At 46.9% G+C, this 22500-nt stretch overlaps 1 protein-coding gene across 3 annotated transcripts in view; it reads left to right on the forward strand.

The window, feature by feature from the left end:
* The first annotated feature begins 4653 nt into the window (after positions 1 to 4653).
* Positions 4654 to 22500, forward strand: part of col18a1a (collagen type XVIII alpha 1 chain a) — an 86769-nt gene continuing 68922 nt past the window's right edge. For all 3 annotated transcript variants that reach the window (XM_063213224.1, XM_063213226.1, XM_063213225.1), the window contains exons 1-2: positions 4654 to 5195; positions 22342 to 22500. The exon at positions 22342 to 22500 is cut by the window's right edge and continues 383 nt beyond it. In XM_063213224.1, the coding sequence (XP_063069294.1) occupies positions 5021 to 5195; positions 22342 to 22500 (334 nt within the window). In that variant the 5' untranslated portion in view covers positions 4654 to 5020. The remainder of the gene's footprint in view (positions 5196 to 22341) is intronic.

A 22500-nucleotide genomic window follows, 5' to 3' on the forward strand; every position in this document is an offset into this window, starting at 1 on the left:
TGTGTGTGTGTGTGTGTGTGTGTGTGTGTGTGTGTGTGTGTGTGTGTGTGTGTGTGTGTGTGTGTGTGTGTGTGTGTGTGTGTGTGTGTGTGTGTGTGTGTGTGTGTGTGTGTGACTGTGCGTGCCTGCGAGCGTGCTTGCATGCATGCGTGCGTGCGTGCGTGCGTGTGTGTGTGTGTGTGTTTCTGGCAGAGGAACAAGCTGTTCTAAGAGGAAGACACAACACATCCTTCAGCATCACCTCTCTCCCTGGGAAGGTGGGTGGGCCGCACGGGGCAGCATTTAATGCAGCCAATTGGGACTCTGGAACCCCGGATGTTAATTAGCTAATACCGTAGTTGAAGATCTTGGACATTAAGTGCTGACTAGTCGCAAATGGATCTCTCATGTTTTGAGAGTGCAGCTTGCGTCTATTTTTCTACTGTACTAAGAGGTATACTAAATTCATCTAGGGCTTGAAAAAGCATGAAATGAAACATTATGCAGCATTTTATTACTGTTTGAATGTCAGTAGGCATTGTCGCTACAGATGTCAACTTTTCATCTTCGTTTTTCTTTCCTCAGAGTTACTGGAGTATACTGCCTAACAAAGGCAAAGTGCAGGAATGACAGATTTTTGTCAAAACTGTTTATAGACTGAAAATGGTCATCATAACATGCCATTGATCTAGTGGCCGAGGTATATGGTCCAAATGTGTTCCATTTTAGAGACCATTTTAGAGATGTCAACTTGGCAGCAACTACAAAATCCAACCTAATTTATTATTACTCATATTATTACTATTATTTACTTTAATTTATTATACTTCATGAATTTAGACTTTATTGACTACTTCTTTTTGGTTACTTCTATAGGTCTACTTCAAACTACGCAGTGTTGTTGCTCCACCCACAATTTCGTTGACTTCATTGACAATGACAATAAGCTCCTTGAATCTTGAATTGAATTGAATACCAATACTTTAAAGCCCTTTTTCTCAGTTTCAATGTTGGGCTAATTACTGCACTTTGCCTTAGTTGGGCAGAAGAATAGTGTGTGTCATTCGCTGTCATTATCTCAAATGGCTGCACGACCACAAATTCAACAGTTTCACTTCACAATCACAAGTCAGGCAAACAAAGAGTGATTTATTTGATTTCGCTTAATTCAATTCACATTTTCACTCAAGCGTGCCATAAAAAAAGTATTCACTAGCCCCATTTTTCTCTCATTTCCATCATAAACATCCAAACCCCAGTTTACTCAAACAGTGCAAGGCACCACAAGTCATCAACAATATCATCATCATCATCAGCAGCAGCAGCAGCATCAGTCATTCGATATCATTTCCACATGTTTGGCTGCTCTGGCTCTCTCGGGCATAGGGGGGCGTGCGTTTTCCGCTGCGCTGCCCAAGAGGTGTAGTGGGGTCATCCTGTCCTAAGCGTGGGCTCCTGAATCAGACTGAATTGCATTCCTTTATGCTCCATCTGCTGAATGCTGACTGGGGCATCGTGGGGCTTCCACCCACCCAGATGTGCATGTTAAATGGGTTAAAGGAGTCTGCACTGTCTTCCTCAGGGCCGCTGGCTGACAACTTTACCTGGTCCCTGGGCCAAATTCATCTGAGTGCCCGGCCCCCTCACCCAATGCATACGTACAGTACAATCCAATTCGGAGCCCCCTTCTCTGCCTGAGCCTGGGATAACTGACCCCTTTGTCTCCCCCATCCTGTCGTCTTCACTGACTGTCCTTGACCACACATAAGCAGCACACATAGATATCATGACATACACATACACCGTTATCATTATATATCACTATGCATGTATATACAACTTTACTTGCTTTGCTTGGGTTTTATGTCTAGTTCGTGTGATTCATGCCAGGCCAGATTCTGTTAGTGTTTAGAGAGAGGGTTTCTTTTTTTACCTTTTTCATTTGATATGCTTTTAAAAAGTCTTTGGAGTTGATGTCATAAGTCGTGTCTGTGTCAACAAGCTTGCTGTCGGAGTTCAATTTTTTCCCGGCGCTGCTGACCACAGGGCTTGCTGAGCCGTGTATTTATTCAAGTTCTGTTTTGAAACCATGGGGTGTTTCCAATAAAACTCAGAAAGCATTTTTATAGCTGTCTGCATGTGGTCCATCTCGTAGGTGTATGAAGGCAAAAAAAACAATAAGCACTCCAGTGTGTAGCCTACTCGCCGGCTGCAGAACAGGCCTAAGAAATGGGTCACCCCTGAGATCAGAACAACTGAGCCGGTGCCAAGATGAGGAGAAACGAGAGAGGAAAACGTTCTGGCAGCAGCTATTGTTAGGCCTTCTCACGCTGACACCTCTTGGAGCAAAGAGGCAGGATGGTCTTTGTGAAAGGCAATACCTGCTTGAGGGGCACACTTCTCCAGTGCATGCTCTCTCTTCCACTGACCTTCACTCAACAAGTTTCCTCGGCATTTGAGATCAAACACTGCAGGTCTCAGGACCCCCCCCTCTCTCTCTCTTTCTCTCTCTTTCTCTCTCTCTCTCTCTCTCTCTCCCCCCCCCCCCCCCCCCCCCTCTCTCTCTCTCTCTCTCTCTCTCTCTCTCTCTCTCTCTCTCTCTCTCTCTCTCTCTCTCTCCAAGTCTGAGAGCTTACAACACACACAACTATATCCCTTTCATGGTAATCACCACAGCTAAGCTTCCATTAGCACATAGGGAGAGAATGAGAGACAAAAAAAGAGAGAGAGAAAGAATGAATGAGAGAGAGAGAGAGAAAATGAAAGAGAAAGCGAGAATGAGAGAGAGAGAGAGTAAAGGGGGTCCTGCTTGTCAGTGGCCGGGCCCCCATAAGTCCTGTCTGTACTCGTCTGAACAGGCATAGGCGCTGGCTGTAGATAACTCTGAGGCTGCTGCAGCACTGCACTCTGGGTACAGAACAAGGCAGGCAGGCAGGAGGAGGGCGGGCTGAGCTGAGCTCGCTCGGTGGAAAAGTAATTGTGAGGTGCTGCCCGGAGACCAAGATTTATGTCAACTGATGTGAGGGGGGTGGTGGGGGTTGGAGTGGTGGGGGAGGGCGAAGGCGAGGGCGGGGGTAGAGAGAAAGTACACGCAGAAAGTGAATAACTCAGGAATTCCTTTACATCCCATTCCTCTTTCTCTTTCTCTTCTCTTGCCCCCCTTTTTACTCAATATGTTTGGAAACAGGGATGGGTTTAGTTGCCTGCCCTGAAGAATGTTCTCAGTGCATTGTACTGCACCCATGTTGAAAGAAAGGACCTGATAACATTTGACATAACAAAATGCGTCCCCTGTGGTTTTACTGTACCTAGGCTATAAATAATGTCCACTTTCATACTTGTATAACATTTATATCAATTATACAGTAAAAGAGGATAGGAGTTTCCGGCAAGTGTTATAAAAAGTATATAAGTTGCACATATTGTAGTGGCAACTCCTGATAATGTATGCCACCTGAGGAGCGGGTGAATAAGCAACGAGTCTGACGCGACAAATCTTCCGACACAGGATCTTCAAGTTTAAAAGATTTACTTACAAATAAAACATACAAAAACAAAGGAATTCGCTGTCTGTTTTTTAAGTGGTGAAGCTTAACTGGTCGCTGGTTCTTTCTTAATCTTTCAATGTCCATGCGCCAGCCGCTGGTCAGAAAACTGTATCACCACCACCCGGCCTTCTTTATGACAAATGACGCATGTCACGATTTATATATTGCTGCGTCTCGCACACATTACACATTGGTGACGAAACATTCTCCTACCCTATAATGAATTAAATAACATTTCTTCCTTCATGAATTTACACATGGTGTATCAAAATAACATTCTAAGAAATAACAATTCTACTGTAAATATGTATAGTACTGTGTAGATTGAGTTACACAATGCAAGTATATCTTATTTCACGTTGGCATTTTGGGTAAGAATCTCTGGCATTCTGAGCTATTCAAACACTTCAGTTGAAGTTGTTCAAATATGGTAAAAGCATGCAGTCTGCAAGTTTCACTACAATCAGTGCAAACATTGTTGCATTTTACCGTTTGGTTACTGATCCTATCAAGTACATTGATGTGGCCAGTAGGTATTCTGGCACTTGGGAGTTGTGCAAAAGTTTTCTTAGTGGAGGTTAAAAAGTCTTGAGAGGGGGGAACGTGAACACAGGCTTTCAGTTCCAAAGAGCCCTATTTGTCATGCCTCTTGGTAATCCTCGCACTGTTTCACTTTTTTCCATCTCTTTCCTTATGAGCACGTGGGGATTTTTCTTTCTTTCTTTCTTCTTAAAAAAAAAATCATGTTTGCACAGTGCAGGAAACAGTGCAAGAGCAACGGCTTTAAGATCTAAAGTTGTTTTCTCTTTTTTTTGGGTGGGGGGTGAACAGATGCCACCCATACACAACACACACGTTCAAACAAAAGCCACCTTACGAGGCATTCTCTTTCTCTTTTTTATTTCTCCCCTTCTCTTCTTCTTTGTCTTTACTTTTTTTTGTTGAATTATCTATCAAGCAGAGAGACACTCTTTCAGTGCCTTGACAAAAGAGTAGGTGGAGCCGAGGGAGGAAAGGTCTTGAGGATGGGCCAATGAGGAGTCAAGCCCTCCCTCACCCCCCACCACAGCCCTTTCTCAATCCCACTCTCAACTAACTTTTTTGTCCTATTTTCTTCTTCGTCCCCTCCCGCCCGCCTGCCCTCCCTCCTTCTCTCTCTCCTCCCTGGGCTGCTTTCGGGAGCAGACTGTGGTGCCTTGCACACTTCTTGGGGGCAAGAGTGCCGGAGAGAGTGCTTGGGTGTGTGAGTGAGTGAATGAGAGAGAGAGTGAGTGCAAGGCAGGGAAACACAGAAACACAGAGAAAGGGAGAGAGAGAGAGAGAGAGAGAGAGCAAGAGAGAGAGAGAACAAGAGAGAGGGAGACTCCTGTCCTGTCCTGTGGATTTAGAGGCTGGGGCATGTCACAGTAATCCTCTGGGAGCTCTGGAGCCAAAGCTGCTGAAGTGCTGAATGACTGCTGAGTGTGCGAGAACGAGAACGAGAACCAGAAGGGATGTCTAAACGCGGTGGGATGTCGCCACGCCGGTGGCTGGGCCTCCCCTGGCTTGTGGTACTGGTGTGTGCGGTGGGACTCTCGGAGGGCTGGTTGTGGTGGGACGACAAAGATGCCAAACCGACGACGCCGGCCACGTCCGTGCCTAGGCCGAAGACGCAGCAGAGGAGAAAAGGTACAGGCGCTGTTATTGCTGGTGGTGGTGGTGTCAGTGCGGGGCACCATGCGGAACATGATTTTGGGGGAGAGGATAGAGAGACAGGTAGTAGTGATGTCCCAAAGTCCTTCGGAGGGGTAGAAAATGGACCAGAGGGGTTAGTAGTAAGGGGCAGGGAGAAGAGAGCAGAGTCCACTGACGGGTTTGGGTCTGGGTCTGGGTTAGAGTCTGGTTCAGGGACTGGCTCTGGGTCTGCAGCAGCAGTTCAAACGTTAGGGTCCGAGTCTGGTTATGACTCTGCCTCAGGGGTTTCCAAGAGGGAAGGTCAGCAGGGTGATGCAGTGACAGGCACAGATTTTACACATGTAACTGCAGCAGATGTTCCTATGCCTAGTGTTGAACCTGCCCTAATGTTAGACTTCAACTCTTCAGGCAAACCGCAAAATGTTACAGAGCAATTATACACACAGGTAGCTGAGAACTCTGAAAGTGTTGCAACTGATTTTCCGCACGTGGTTGAAAATGGGACCGCAACAGAAAGCTTGAATGTGTCTGCTGCAGGTGACCTTAGTGGCAATAGCAGCAGCAGTGGTATTAGTCCTGTGCTGAGTAGCACCACTCCGTCTTGGCATGCTAGAGACGATAACCAGACGCAGTATTCCAGGCAGGGATACTCTGTCCCGGTTGACTTACTAACCACGAGGAGCGAGGAGAAGACCACTCTCGCCTCTCTCCCTCCTCGTCTTCTTCTCTCCGACCCGCTTCCCAGTGGCCAGGCGACTCCTCCACCACCACCACGTTGCCTGCCGCTGGGCCCTGATTTGGCATTCTGCGGCGGCCGCAGGCGCAAGGGTTCTACCAACACTACTGCCGGTGCCGATGCCGGTTCCAGTTCTGGTGCCGGTGGCGGTGGTGGAGGAGGTCAGCGGTGGTTCTCCGTGCCCAACTTCCTGAACCACACCAGCGTGGAGGAGGTGGAGGCAGTGCTGTCCGAGTGGGCGTGGCTGCTGCAGTCACGCTGCCACCATGCTGTGGAGTGGTTCTTCTGCCTGCTGCTGGTGCCCGGGTGCGATGGCCAAGCAGGAGGAGGAGGTGGAGGAGGAGGAGTAGGAGTAGGAGGGGGAGGAGGTGGCCGCGCGGGAAGACACGCAGGACCAGCAGACCCACTAGCAGGGTCAAGGTCTGGGTCCAGGCCCATGCGTTCTCCTTCCTCTCCTCCTTCTCGTCCGTCTTCACCTCCTCCTCCTCCTCCTCGGCTCCCCTGCCGCAGCTTCTGCGAGGTGCTGGTGGACAGCTGTTGGAGCCTCCTCCCCGAGGGCCGGCTCCCCGTGGAGTGCCACCTCCTGCCCGAGGATGAGGAAGGTGGTGATGGTGGTGATGATGAGGATGAAGGGTATCGGTGCTTGTCAGTTAGTAACCAGAAAGGTAACAGCAGGTTAGAATGCATCTCTTGGTTGTTTGTTTGCTTGTGGCCAGAGATGCATTCTTGTAACCAGCTCCACCTGTTGTGTGTCCTGTGCAAGTGTTCTCGTCGTGTGTTGCGCCTGTGTGTGTGTGTGTGTGTGTGTCTGTGTGCATATGCCATCCACCTGTTTCCCTTTGTTTTGTTTTGTTTGGCCCAAGTGTTTTGTGGTCCTTGACAACTGCATAACCCACAGAGTGTGTGTTGGGGTTTTCAGAGGTGGAGGGTGGTGGAGCGGGGGTGGCGGGGGTAGTAGAGTGGGCAGGTGGGGGCGGCAGGGCGGCGGGGGTATTTGGGAATGTAGCTGGTAACTATTTCCCTGCCTGAGCACCACATTTCACTGCACCTGCTTGGAATGGCCTTCAGGAAATGTACAGAGAGAAAAAAAACCCAACCCAGCGCATGGCACTGCAAAGAACCTTAAAGCTGCCTGCTGGAATAACTAACCTCTTGCTGTTGCTCGCTCGCATGTCAGTGTAAATGTAAATGCCTTCTCGCTTCTCGTGCATGTGACTGACAACGTGTTGCTCTCTCACAAAGTGCTGCACACAACTCACTGCCTCCATAAGCCACGTCAAAATTCCACATCAGTGAAATCAAATTTTTTTTGTTGCCTTTAACGCCTAGAACCTGTTAAAAGTATTTCCTTCCACGATAAGAGGGTTTCACGCAGCTCTCCTTGCACACACGTACACACAAAAATTCGCATGTTTTCAGATAAGCAAGGCAAAGGCTAGGAATTCAAGCTTTCAACTTCTGTTTGTACGAGCAAGCATGCACAGGAGTCTGAGGAGCACTCAGAAGGGGACTGTTCTGTGACGGTCTAAAATGCGATGCGATTAGATAGGCCGGTTTGACGAAAGGTCATTCTTTGATCACGGGTCATATGTTTTGCCATAAAAAAAGCTGTTTCCACACAGTAGTCACATTCTCTTGATGGCTCGCTCGCACTTCACAACCTTTCCAGAGTGTTCCGCAGGTTACCAAGTGCAGGCAAACATCGGCTGAGACAGCGTAGGGACGTGAAGTTGTGACTTGTGTAACTTGATCTTAGATAAATTGTCAGATAAGGTTCACCTCTTGTCTTTTTTCACTGGAATAGAGAGCAGGCTCACGGTGAAATGGCTGCCCTCTCCCCTACTTACACGTGAAGCACATGTAAACAGAGACTTGTGTTTGCATCGCTGAAAAGGAAATGTTTAAACCCTACTTTGAAACCCTACATGTTTCATACCAGAAAAGTGAAGTGCCCCAAAAAAAAAAAAACCTGCGCAAACTGAGCTGAGGCTGCAATCATGGAAATCATTTTGGTTTGGTATTTTCACGTTTTTGAAAAATGCCAGATCGACCCCCCACCAAAAAAGAGCATGCTGTTTTGCTGTCTGAGAATTGTAATGATGCAAGTGTGGTAATTGTTTCTGGCATGTTGCATGTAATCCGAGGCAGACTTGTTTCTCAATCATGCTGATTTATTCCAGCGTTGCAAGAGAAGGTCACGCTGCATTGCTGATGTTAAACACTTTATTCTCACACTCCAGCACCTGGTATGATATGGCCCTCCTTTTTTCGCAACATTGTGTTTTTAGTAGGTGTTATAACTTCAGACTGTTTTAAGTCGTTTTGTTGCCCTTGGTGTCTTCACTAGACATGATGTCATTCCAGTGTATTACAGAGAGCAGCTGAATGTATAAAAGGCGTTGGTTCGCCCTGCAGGCAAATCCGCTTTGTCTGCATGGGAGTTTTTGCTTCTTTGGGCTGAAGGCCAGTGTTTTATTGCAGGTTTTTAAAGTCATTAAAAGGCAAATGCTCCTGACCTCCAGGTCAGTGGGAAGACGCGGTGGGTTGAGGCTGCATCTTTTGCCCTTTTCTCTTTATGTGTGTGCATTCAGCAACAGAAACAGGTTAAAGCCTGCACGCAGGGGTGTCATTCAGGGGGGTAAAATGTAACCAGGGCCCCATGTATGTAGGGGGCCCACAAACAGTCTAATTTATGAACATGTATGTTTGGGGGGGTCCATTGGAGCTGATTGTACATAGGGCCCAAAATGTGCTGCTAGGCCCCTGCCTGCACGCCCCAGCGTCGGACATGAGAGCTGGACCAGGATAACATAGACAAATAAAATAGACGTCTAAAGAAAGGTTCATAGACCTGAAAAATGCTAGTTGACGCAAACTCTTGTCATCTTTTATTTGTTTTTGTTAACAGTTCATTCGGTTTGCTTTTGTAAGACGTCAAAAAGACATGCCGTAGGTAATATGGCCATCTGGAAGCACTTCTCCCACATCAGCTCGCGGCAACACTACAGTGGTGATATGGATTAATGGTTGACGTCCAAGCCCCAGGCCCAGGATAAATTCTCTCTGTTTGCATGTTGTGAGAGCACAAAAGAATTGTATCTGGTTTCTCCGCCCCAAGTCCACATATGTATATCCTCCTCAGACTATTCTTCTTGTGCGAATTCCAATCCATAGGTATTTTTGTGGGACAGTCCTTGGAGAATCACTGTATGTTTTCCTGTAAGATTCTTTTTCTTAGTAAATGGTTGCTAATAATGTTGTTAACTACACTAGGGAACATTATTGGACGTTTTTCTTCTTCTTTTCTGTTGGATTGGCTGATGTTTAAGAAGCTGTGGTAATATTTTACAAGAACCAGGGGACCAAAATCAATTGGCTTCATTGTTAATTAACTTTTCTTCTGTGAACTTAATAGCCCATTGGAACACCACGTCTCCCACCCTACCTCTCCCTACTCCTTTCTCTTCTTTCTTTTCACCTATTACCATGCCTCACCCTGCTCAGTTCATCAGGTCGAGAGAGAGAGAGAGAGAGAGAGAGAGAGAGAGAGAGAGAGAGAGAGAGAGAGAGAGAGAGAGAGAGAGAGAGAGAGAGAGAGAGAGAGAGAGAGAGAGAGAGAGAGCGAGCAGATATTTAGGTAGAGGAAGCAAGAGAGAAAGAGAAAGAAATAAATATAGAGGGATACAGTAGGTAGAGGGGAAAACAGGGAGATAAAGACACCCCGTGAAAAGAGAAAGACACACTGAGAGAATGAGAGAGAGAGAGAGAGAGAGAGAGAGAGAGCATAGAGATTGAAGGAGAGGAAGCAAGAGAGGAAGAGACAAATACAGAGGGATAGGTAGAGGTGAAAACAGGGAGATAAAGACACAGTGAAGAGAGAACGACACACTGAGACAATGAGAGAGAGAAAGAGAGAGAGAGAGAGAGAGAGAGAAAGGGAGAGAGAAAGGGAGCTGTACTTTTAGAGCTATAGTGCTTTGGCCCTCAGGGCTTCCTTGTCAAGCTGCAGTGAATGTGATGTGGCTCCATAGAGGGATCTGTCATCGGCAGCAGGCCCGTGCATTTCTGAAGGTGGGGCTGAGGCTTCTTCGCTCCATAGGAGACGGATGTGAGTCCAACCACAGCCGTGCATGCAGCACAAAAGGGGGTCATGCAATACAGACACTGCCAGGGCTCTGATGTCTGGGACCATGCAGGGTTTTTTGTGTCATGGTGTGTGTGTGTGTGTGTGTGTGTGTGTGTGTGTGTGTGTGTGTGTGTGTGTGTGTGCGTGTGCGTGTGTGTGTGTGTGTCTGCGTTTGTTTTTGTGACTGTGTGGTGGATTGAGTTTGCGTGCATTTCTGTGTGCGTGCATGTGTTTCTGTGTATGTGCATGTGTTTGTGGTTGCGTTTGTGCCTGGATGTGCAAGGGGTTTGGCAGGAGAGAGGAAGAGGGGGGAAAAGAGAGGAGGAAGAAGAAGTGAAAGAAAGAAGTGCAAGCGGATGAAAAAAAAAGAGTAGCTACCCGTGGGAAGATCAGGCCTTGATAGTGCTTCTGGCCCTGTGGTTGACTCTGGAGAGGGGGGGTGGAGTAGTTCGGGGGGCGGGGGGCACAGTGGTCCTTGGCATGTTCTTATTTACAACAAGCATGCCCCTTATGGTAGTCAGGCTTCAGACAGGATGTTAGGCCCTTTTGTGCCCAGGGTCATAGTAGAAAGTCTACAGTTTGACAACATGCACAGCAAAAGATGACTGGACTTTTAATATATGAAAAAGTTGCACTGCTGCTCCCTTGGAAATGTGTCATTTGTTGGAGGAGAAAAGACCCCTTTTGTGTCTGTTGAGCCTTAAAATCTGTGTATTTACACCAAAACTACCCACTCCCAGTCCGAGGCCTGCCTGATGCCACAGTAAATGTTACTCATTACGTTACATTGCATATGGCAGACGCCAAAGCGACTTACAAACGGGGGCATAATCATAGCCAACATCACTAGCAGATACAAATTGCACAGGAGATATACAGAACAACATGTGCAGTTGCAAAAAAGGATTAGTTTTAAAAAAAAGTAAAGTAGAGTACACACAAACACATAATAATTCAACACCTAAGGAGTAGAATCAACACCAAGAGTGCTAGATGTGACGCTCTAATTGTTGAATTATCAACAGAAGATGTACTATGTGCTTGCCTGCTTGCCTGTCTGTCTACATGTGGCTAGGGCCGCTGACAGCTTTGGCTGGGCCCGGGACAAAGACATCTGAAAGGGCCCGCCCCGAACCCAATCGATACAATGTAATGAGGATCCAATTTTGGGCCCCCTCTCTCCCTGGGCCCGGGACAAGTGACCCCTTTGTATCCCCTTGTCAACTTCCCTGCATGTGACTGTGGCATGGTCTGTTATTCAGCATTTGGTGGCCATGGCATTTTGAAGTATTTGTGGGTGTCACTTGGCCAGGCCTCCTTGAGATGGCATGGAGGCTTCATTCATCTTTCCTTGTTGCTGGCCAAGCGCCCAAAGGGAATCCGTATAGGGGCCAACAGAATAGCAAATACTGCAGAACCGCTTAAGGGGAGAGATAGAGGCTAGAGATGCTGCGCAGTGTCCACATGCAATAATTCGCAGATAGGATCTTCATAGCCCTCGCTTGCCTCTTAAACGGAGCCTGTTTTATTTTTTTTGTCATTCGTTTGAAGAGGCCAGTGCCAGTGGTGGTGTTTTCCTTGTGAATGTAGCTGTGTGGTCTTTTTTTCTTGTCTTTTTTGTTCTTTTCTTATTAAAGGGCCTTAGTGCCCAATCAGACATCTGGATCTGGACTTGGAAGTCCGCCGTGTCTGTCACTGAAGCGTTGCACTCAGAGCGGACCTCTTTAATCACAAATACGGTATCTCAGATCTTTTTAGCCGTATTGTAGCTTTATTCAAAGATTATACCCAATTTGACTAAGAAAACTGATACAACTTGGGTCAGATTATTATGCTTGCCTTGATCCTGCTGTATGTATTAAAAAGTTCAGCCAGGGATTAGAATGTGAAAATTGGGTGAAACTCTCGAGTTGTGCATGTGAAGCGCTTCCTTTCACATCCAACGCCAGTGTTGCCAGATTGGGCGGTTACCTGCCCAATTGGGCTACTTGGGATGGCCGTCTGAGGGTAAAAACAGGAAAAAATGTCCATTCTGCATTTTTTTTTCTGAAGTTTTGTGCCCATAAAAAAATCAAAGCAATTTGTTGAAATTGGGTGGAATTTAGCGCATTTTGGCGGTTTTTGAGAACCTTTTGGGCGGGATTTGATCAGACACATCTGGCAACACTGTCCAACCCAACGCCTCCACTCACATCCAACTGGGAATTCAGTGTGTAGGTGTTGTTGATGAATCCCTTATCTGTATCCCTCCCTACTTACAAATGTGGAGATTACCAAGAAATTCTTAGCATGACTTAAAATATAACGCATTAAAAATAAATAAAAGTTGATACCCTTCCTACACTCTGAGCAAGGCTGCGTTGCTGTAAACATGTGAGTACTGAGTACTTAGGGGATTTGAAAAGGATTGTTGCTGCCTTAGGCAAAACACAACTGCAACAACATGTGCTGCTCCCTCTCTTCAAAGTGGTTGGATATGGAAAAATATATCCTGTGGTGTGATATGACATTACTTGTTGTGATTACCTTCATTGGTTGTAACTGTGATCAATGTAGTAATCTCAAAAAGGCAGTGTTAAAAGAAGATTATGTATGTGGTTGGGTATGGAGAAATATATCCTGTGATGTGATATGACATTATTTGTGATTACCTTCACTGGTTGTAACTGTGATCAATGTAGTATAATCCCAAACAAAAACAAGGGTAGCGGTTGAAAAAAAAAAAAGTCAAAAACGAACACCCATTGCATACCACAAAGAATAACCCATAACACTTGTCTAGCCTCGAACTCTAGCCTCCAGCATACTACACTGACACTCTGTTCGGATCGCGACCCAAATTAAATTTACTCATAAAAAATGTAACAACAGGGCAGGCCGGTCAGTGCTCCATGGCCTCTGAGTCATTCAAACACAGCAGTCATCGCCTCACCGTAATCCACTTCTGCCTGTTTATGTTAGGTGGTTTGTGTGGGCAAGTACCGCACATCCATACAGACAGCCAGCCAGCCGGCCGGCCGGCAAGAATGTTCATACTTTCTATAGGTAGCCACATAGTTAACACGAACACATACACACACACAAGCATGCACGGAAGCATGCACGCACAGGCAGGCAGGCACGCACACACACAAACATACATGCACACACACGCACAAACACGCACACACGCACACACACACACGCACACACACACACACACACACCTCCACCCCTAGGCCCCCTGCAGCTAAGGGACAGGTCCTTTAGCAGTCAGCCTGGTGGGGACGTCTCCAGGGTGAGCTGTGAGAAAGGAATTGTGGGTGCTGTCACAGGAACCCCCTCAGGCCAGGTGTTTTGATTGGTGGCTAAGCATAGCCCAGGGACACTCTCTCTTGCTCTCTCTCTCTCTCTCTCTCTGTCTCTGTCTTTCTGTCTCTCTCTCTCTCTCTCTCTCTCTCTCTCTCTCTCTGTCTCTGTCTCTCTCTGTCTCTGTCTCTGTCTCTGTCTCTTTCTCTCTCTCTCTCTCTCTCTCTCTCTCTCTCTCTCTCTCTCTCTCTCTCTCTCTCTCTCTCTCTCTCTCTCTCTCTCTCTCTCTCTCTCTCTCTCCCCCTATCCCCCTCTCTCTGTAGTTCTCCACGGTAATTTAGAACCTCCAGATGTTTGGCATTTTCTCATGGAGTTGCCCAGGAGCACAGAGCAGCTAGCACAGCCTGGAGAGGAGTTGGGGAAGGAGGTAGGGGGAGGAGGTAGGGGGAGGAGGTAGGGGGTATGGGTAGGGGTGTGGTTGTGTTGGGTTGGGTTGGGGTGGTCTGGGGATATTCAGCTTGAAATCTTCAACTGTCACTCGGCTTCACTCTCCCACTTATCTTCTCAGGAGGGAGCTGGGAGCGGTATTTGCGGTGGGACGGATGGGCCTAAGTGAGATTTGTGGATGTGTGTGTGTGTGTGTGTGTGTGTGATGAGGGGTGGGCGGTGATGGATGCATACATACATGTACTTGTCACATACTCACAGGTTTGTTAAGCCTGTACTCTCTCCCTCTCTCTCTCTCTCTCTCTCTCTCTCTCTCTCTCTCTCTCTCTCTCTCTCTATCTCTCTCTCTCAATACACACACGCACGCACACACACGCGCACACACACACACACACACACACACACACACACACACACACACACACACACACACACACACACACACACACACACACACACACACAAATCCATACAGTACACACAGGCACCCTCACCCAAACACACACATGTACATGTTTAGTCTCTCTCCCTGTTCTGCGCCCAGTGATGAGAAACAGGGAGCCAACTAAGGGCTCTCTTCGTTTGCTGCGGGAAGAGAAATGAACTGAGATGGAACAAACTGGAGCCATAAACTCTGCCACACGTCCGCCCCTCCACACCCCAATTCAGTGCATACATTTTCCCTCTGTCCCTCTGCATCTCTTCTTAAAGCGATTTCCAGTCGCAAATATCAAACAGTGTTTGATTTCTACAATTTGCGATCGCCAACTGTTTGAGATGCCAAAATTCTATCTTAGAACGTCGCACACGATGAAGAAATCTTGCCCGAGAATCGCTTGCGATGGTCCTGGGGGGTAACGTTCCACAGATGGTCGTAAGGGGGATTTTCAGCCGAGAATCGATAGTGGTGTAGTTTGAGCATAGCTTGAGTCCTTCAGGCTTCTGCCATGAGGAAACAAGAGTGGAAGCTTATGGCCTCACACTTCAGTAAGCACTGGTGTTTTCAGAGCTAATGTTTAACCTTTCAGACATTCCTATTGATTGAATGGATTAGTCAGTTTGCATGCTCTCCTCTCCTCTCTCTCTCTGTGTATATCTTGCTCACTGCAGGACGCTGATAGCTTTATGGCACTCTATTGGGAGTTGTTGAGTCCCCTTGGCTTCGGAGTTCAGAGTGGTCACAGTACAGTGTGTCACATGTGTGATCTGTTACCGCAGAGATACACCAGCGGCGACGCGATTCAAGCGACAGAGTGTAGCAGCAAGCGATACGAGAGATTGAGGAGACTAAAGTATGTCCGTACAGGCAGAAGGCAAAGCATTCAAGCATTCCCATTGGCTGTGGTCACTGACCTCTATACAGTCATTGGCTGTCGCGGCTTGTCGCCGAACCGCGTCATAGAAAGTTGAAAAGATTTCAACTTCAAATTGTCGCGCTCGTCGCGCAAATCGCTCTAGTCTCCAGAATCGCTTTTGTCTCTCGACTCAATACAAAGTCAATTACTTCCGTCGCTCGACTCGCTCAGATCGCCGCTGGTGTATCTCTGCGGTTAGATGTGTATGGGGACAGGACTTCTTCCCTTTCCTTTTCTCTTTCTGTTTTTTTTTCTTTCATAAATTCTGGTGCAGTTGTAGTACCTCACAGAGCTGTCCGTGCTTCCAGGGGATCCTACTTATCTGTTTCTGTGTAAAGAGGGACCGTTTGCGCTAATTGTAAACAATGGCCACCGTGACCTATTTAAAAAGGATTTCATAAACAAAAATCTTCGCTCTCTCCTCGGACAGTTTTTTCATCTCTCTCCGTCTCTCTAAATGTAAATCCTGTGTGGCCAGCTATGGTGTTGTCCTAAAGACACTGTTGCTGTATGCGTCAGACTCTCACAGTGTTGTTGTCTGACTCAGGATATGTGCCATGGGCACTCTTGTGGATGACTACCTTCCTTCCCTGATGAAGATTGGTGGTTTGGGTGAAAGTAGTGGGAAGGAAGAGGGAAGAGGAGACAGAACGAGAGAGATACACAGAGAGAGAGAGAGAGAGGGAGAGAGAGAGAAAGAGAGAGAGAGAGAGAGAGAGAGAGACGGGGATGGAGGGAGGGAGGGAGAGAGGGAGAGAGGGAGGAAGAGAGAGTGTTCACATCTGGACAGCATAGTAATTAGGCTGTGTTGTAAATGAGGGCTTGTGCCGGAATGCGGGGATGGAACACATGCATGTAATGTAGGCGGGAGGGGTGGTAGTTTTGGGATGATACCAGGGGCAGGGACATGAGGAGCGGAGTGGGGACAGGGAGGGAGGGAAACAAGGGCTGGCAATAGGAAGCCCTGTGGAAGTGAGCAAGCCTTAGATCACCACATCACAGGACGGGGATGGAAAAAAAGGAAACGCACGGAAGCAGACGTGATACGGGCAGACGCACGGCGGCAGACGCGGCAGGACAGAGGAAGCGATGAATGCTATACTGTATCCTGGCCGTATTGAGATGCAATACCCATCATTCCCGTACTCTCTTTTAATTGGTCCATGAATGCATCATCCTCTGCTGTCTACAATCCCTGTAATGCACTGCATGTAATATACAGTACATAGTACACTGGGTAACACTTATTTTAGGGATACATCTATTAGCACTAATACATACAATGTTAATGCCTGCATAAGTAACTTGTAAGGCATGTACTAAGCAAACGCTAAGGCCTACTAGGTCCTTACTAAGGTTAAATTGGTAAGAAATCCCTTATTGTGCATGAACAAGACATTTGCGAATACATGCCTACCAAATGTCTGATTTTGCTTTGTACATGCCTTAGTTACTTCTACAGACACAGTGTATGTATTAGTGCTAATAGATGTATCCCTAAAATAAAGTGTTATCGTATACTGTAGCCAGGGCTGGATATAGCTGATGCTCGATATGGCTGAAGCCAGGGGCCCCCACATGCCAGGAGGCCCCCCATTTGTCTAAAAGTAAAGAACTGCAGAATTGTGACTATATTTGATATCTAATTCAGCCCTGACTGTAGCATAGTTAAGTGTCAGCATTGCTGTCTCAGTTAATTGTAAAAAAATGACAACAATGTTGGACTATCTGTGTAAAAATTGAAAGATGCATTGGATGATTTTTGGGCAAGGCCAGAGAGTGTGTGTGTGTGTGTGTGTGCGTGCGTGCGTGCGTGTGTGCGTGCGTGCGTGCGTGCGTGCGTGTGTTTGTGTGTGGGTATGTGTGTGGGTATGTGTGTGCGTGTGTGCGTGTGTGCGTGCGTGCGTGCGTGCGTGTGTTTGTGTGTGGGTATGTGCGTGCGTGCGTGCGTGTGCGTGTGTGTGTGTGTATGTGTGTGGGTATGTGTGTGCGTGTGTGCGTGCGTGCGTGCGTGCGTGTGTTTGTGTGTGGGTATGTGCGTGCGTGCGTGCGTGCGTGTGTATGTGTGTGTGTGAGTGTGTGTGTGTGTGTGTGTGTGTGTGTGTGTGTGTGTGTGTGTGTGTGTGTGTGTGTGTGTGTGTGTGTGTTTGTGTATGGGTATGTGCGTGTGTGTGGGTGCGAGCTATCAGATTCTACAAGTGGGGGGTGTCAATCTGTGACTATGCCCTGAGAGACAGTTTGTAGGTTTTTTTTACACTCTTCTGATAAACATCTGGATTTCGCACTCGTAATTTACTGCACGCTGTCAGAAGCATCTTCAAGTCAAGGACGGCTAAATTCCTCTCGAGTGACATTTCCAGGTCTCGCGCACGCATGCCGGCAAAGTGGAAAAGAGTGTTCAGAGGCTGCCGACATACTATATGGCACAGCACGAGGCGCTGATATCCCTCCATTGCCTGTTTTTTACGTTTAGAGACACACACAAACACAAATGTCCATCCAAGGCCAAGTAAGGAGAGATGACTATGGAGGGAAGTCCTCAGGTGTTCCGAGTCAGTGTTTCCATAAAATGAAACTGTGCCATTTCCTTCTTTGGCTAACTTTATCCCCCTTGTTTCAGGCTGGTTTTGTTAACACTTGGAAACCTCATCCTGTTCACAAAGTGGCCCACGGACTGTGTGTGTTTGTGTAGCAGTGAAAAGTGTGTGTGTTCATGTTTGTGCGTGTGTGTGTGTGTGTGTGTGTGTGTTGTGGGTGGGGGCTGGGTCCTCGAAACGAAACGTTTGTTAGCTGTTGGTGGTAGGCCACTGAGGGGGTGGGGGGGGTAGCATTGGGCCACACTTGTGTGGCAGAGAGTGCTCTTGTGTTTTGACTTGTAACAAAGGGACACCATCTGCACTTGGTAATGATGTAGCGCTCATAGGGCTATCAAGGGCCTTTGAACCCCTGTTTATTAAATAAAGCCTCATGCCACCTGGTACGTATTTTGAGGACTATCGGTTTCAAACACAAGCTGCCGTTTGATGGCATTCGCAAAGTTCAGAGTTGATAGGAACAAGCTGGCTTTTGTTTGTTTTGAAAACAGCATCATATCATTCCAGACTCTTTCACTCATTCATTCGTTCATTCATTCATTCATTCATTACCTCCATCAAGGAGGTTATGTTTTCGGTCGCTTTGGTTTGTCTGTTTGTTTGTCTGTCTGTTTGTTTGTTTGTCTGTCTGTCAGCAGGATAACTTAAAAAGTTATGAACGGATTTGGAGGAAACTCTGTGGAGATGTTGGCAATGACACAAGGAACAAGTCATTAAATTCTGGTGATGATCCGGATCACGAACCGAAACCAGGACCTTTTTAAAGATTCTTCACCATTGCTGGCCTACACGCTAGACGCCCTAGTGACCGCAAATTGAATTGCAGGACAGGGTAACTCCACAAGTCCAACTCCACAGAAAGAAGACAGAAAGACAGGGTGTAACATAGTCAAATGTTCTATCAAGCAGCTTCCTTGGCGGAGGTCAGCGCTCTCTGAGTGCTTCTAGTTCATTCATTCTTTCATTCATTCATTCATTCATTCATTCATTCATTTACTCACTGACCAAACTGGGAAATAGTTATTTATAATATATCCCACATTGCACAATATGCAGTTTCTATAAATGCATGGAAAAACAACTATCTCTGTGCTCCCAGTGCTGTTAATGGCTCCATTGCACAGTGGTCCTAGAAGGCTTCTGTCAGTGCCTTGGACACTCAGGCCATTGTCCTCCCCTGTTATTTCGGAACCCTCTTTTAATTATGAGCCTGCCTTCCATCACTGTCGCCATGGGTGATAGCTGTGGGAGCGGAGATATTCTGGTCTGCAGCCGCTGCTGCCCTCCTTCCATGGCGATGACGCGACAGCAGTGGAGACAAGAAGAAGAGCAGGAGAATGAGACAGAGAGAGAGAGAGAGAGAGAGAGAGAGAGAGAGAGAGAGAGAGAGAGAGAGAGAGTGTGAGAGAGAGAGTGAGAAGAGAGAGAGAGAGAGAGAGAGAGAGAGCGCGTTAGGAGAGAGAGAGAGAGAGAGAGAGAGAGAGAGAGAGAGAGAGAGAGAGAGAGAGAGAGAGAGAGAGAGAGAGAGAGAGAGAGAGTGTGTTAGGAGAGAGAGAGAGAGAGAGAGAGAGAGAGAGAGAGAGAGAGAGAGAGAGATGAGAGGGAGAGATAGAGTGAGTTAGAAGAAAGAGAGAGATGGGGCCATTTGTGGGAGGTACTGGCACATTTTCCACGTCAGTGTCTCAGCGTCTATCTTTTCCACGTCAGTGTGTAAGTGTGTATCTGGCGTGGGTCTCTGGATGCCTTCTTAATCTGCCTGGGTCCTGTGGTGAGTGATGGCACGGGGAGGGAGTGTGAAGGAGAGGAGAGAGAGTGTCCATCTGACCCCTCATCCTGACAGGGCAGAGGAGGCATCTGCCTCTGATGCTGGTGGTGCTGGTGGTGGTGTCAGTGACTCAGGCCTGATCTCTGCTGATGCAGCTCCCTCTGTCTGTGTCTCTGTCTCTGTCTCTGTCTCTGTCTCTCTCTCTCTCTCTCTCTGTGTGTCTCTGCCTCTGCCTCTGCCTCTCTCTCTCTCTCTCTCTCTCTCTCTCTCTCTCTCTCTCTCTCTCTCTCTCTCTCTCTCTCTCTCTCTCTCTCTCTCGCTCTCTCTCGGTCAGTGTCTCTGTCTCTGTCTTTCCCTGTCTTTCCCTGTCTCTCTCTTGCCTTCTCTCTCTCTCTCTCTCTCTCTCTCTCTCTCTCTCTCTCTCTCTCTCTCTCTCTCTCTCTCTCTCTCTCTCTCTCTCCCTGTGTGTGAGAGAGAGATCAGCTCTGTGTCTGAGCTTTTCTATCCTGACAGAGGATGTTAAAGTCGTTTACCAATTCTATCACGAGCTGTGAAATGTAGCAGCCATTTGGGGTAATTAAAAAAAGGCAAATAAATAAACCATCAGATAAATACATTAGAAGGCCACCAGGGAATTTCCAGCAGTCCTATTTGCTATCATGTCAGCAGCAGAGAGAGTCCTGGATATACTGCACAGTACTGTAGGAGATGTGTTGGTACCATGCTTAAAGAGATGACACACTTCATCCTTTCAGAAAGAGATGAAATCAAGTGTTTACTTCACAGTCCTCCTGTAACCGACTTGCACTCCAGACGACGCCAAAAGCAATGCCTTTTCAAACGGGAGCGGAATTTATCTTGGCAGGAATCGACTGAAAGCGCTTGGTTCTTCGCTTAATGCGGTATCTGATTGATAGATTAGTTCTGCTGAAGTCTCGAGAACGTTTTTCAACCTTTTTAGGACATCATTGTTGATGCTGGATTGTAGTACAGCCCTTTGCTATGTTCAAAGGCATCTAGAACAAGTTTCCCACTCCGTTTTGCCAGCGTGACCTATATTGAGATGTGTGTGAATGGGAGAATAATACGAAAAGGGGCTTTGTGCTTCAAGAGGAATGGCAGTCAACTCCATCTTTTGTATTTTTATTGATGCCAGGTTTTTCGTTTGTTTTGTTTGTACAGTGTCCACATGCATATTTTCATCCATATTTTTTTTTTCATTTTTGTTTGAAGCTACAGTCTGGTGTTGGATTTCTCTGCTTCTAAAAAAAAATGCAACCGTTTATATTGTACAGTACAGCCGGGCGTTCTTCCAAGCCTTATTGTGTTCTGTTCGCCTCAAGCATTTTTTTTCCTCAGATGTCTCTCCAAACCCAGACGCAATTGCCCAACACAACAGACAATACTACTAAAGCAGCCATGTCTACTGTCACCCGTGTGAAACTCACTTGTGTCACAGAGTGTCAAGAGTGTATTCAACTAATTCAGAGCTTCTAACATGTCCTATACTCTGTCCAATACCATGTCTCCAAACCCAACTTTGTCCCTTTTGCTTTCTTTGTATTTTCCTTGTTTTTAATACACACAGTAACAACTGTAACTGTACTACCTATTACTGTAACAACAAGGGTGTCAATCCTGGGTCCATGAAGATAAAAACCCTTGCCACAATTTTCATTCAACCAGCAATGAATGAGCTGGTCACAAACAGCACTGAAGACAGTTACTCAGTGAAGTCACCTCTGCTTGTGAATTTAAACATGGCATGGATTTTTACTTTCTGAACCCGGGATCCACACAGCAGCACAGTGAATTTTGCAGTGTTGCTTCAACACCTGAAGAGTAGGATCAACCAGCAGGGCCGCTGCCAGCTTTGACTGGGCCCGGGACAAAGACATATGAAAGGGCCCCAAACCCAATACAAAGGATGTAATGAGGATCCGATTCTGGGCCCCCTCTTTCCCTGGGCCTGGGACAAGTTACCCCTTTGTCCCCACCTTCCCTGAAACCAGAAAAGTGTTAAAACCCAACTCTACTGTATAAACCGGCAGTGGGGAACAAAGGGCTCAGCGGTAACAGGCAGCGGTAGCTTTACTTTAACAGGGCTTTAATTACAGTGTTCTTACTCATAAGGTACAGTGGAATAACTGGTCTAATAACATGTAAGGACAACTATAGTATATGTAATAACATCATATATTTTATGTATCTACATATCATGATGACAATAATGACCATGATATACTATGAGGTGGTCTTATGATACTTTGCCAAAGTTAGTACAATGTACAATGTAATCAGGGCTCTAAATTAACTTTTTTATTCACCAGCCAAAATGGTTGGTAGATGTTAATTTTTCTAACCAAAAATATACTCACTAATAGGTAAACAGTAAGTTGGTCTTTTCTACCAGAAAAAACTGAAAATTCACCAGTATTTGGCTAGTTGGCTGTTGTTAATTTAGAGCCCTGAATGTAATTACATGTAATACCATTGTACTTGCATGTTATTAGACCAGTTATTCCATTGTACCTAATGAGTAAGTACACTGTAATTAAAGCCCTGTTAAAATAAAGTGTTACCGGGGTCAGCTGTCCTGTGCCCAGGGAGATGCAGCTACCCAGAATCGGGTCCTCATTACATTGAATGTATTGATTCAGATGAATCAGATTTCAGATGACTTTGTCCTGGGGCCCAGCACAAGGCTGTCAGCAGCCTCAGATTGAAATGACACTGCATACATTTACTGTGCGTGTAGTACAGTCCCAAATCGGGTGGGATCGATTGACCGACTGACTCTCTGACCCGTCCTCTCTCCCCTTCCCACAGAAGAAAACGGCCTGTCTCTGCTCCAGCTGATCGGCAACCCGCCCCCGTCCGACGTGGAGCAGGTCGACGCCCCTGACGGCGCCCCGGGCTACGTCTTCGGCCCCAACTCCAACTCGGGTCAGCTGGCGCACGCCCACCTGCCCAACCCCTTCTGGCGCG

This window comes from Engraulis encrasicolus, chromosome 13 (genome assembly GCF_034702125.1).
Source record: "Engraulis encrasicolus isolate BLACKSEA-1 chromosome 13, IST_EnEncr_1.0, whole genome shotgun sequence".
In the NCBI taxonomy this organism is placed as follows: domain Eukaryota; kingdom Metazoa; phylum Chordata; class Actinopteri; order Clupeiformes; family Engraulidae; genus Engraulis; species Engraulis encrasicolus.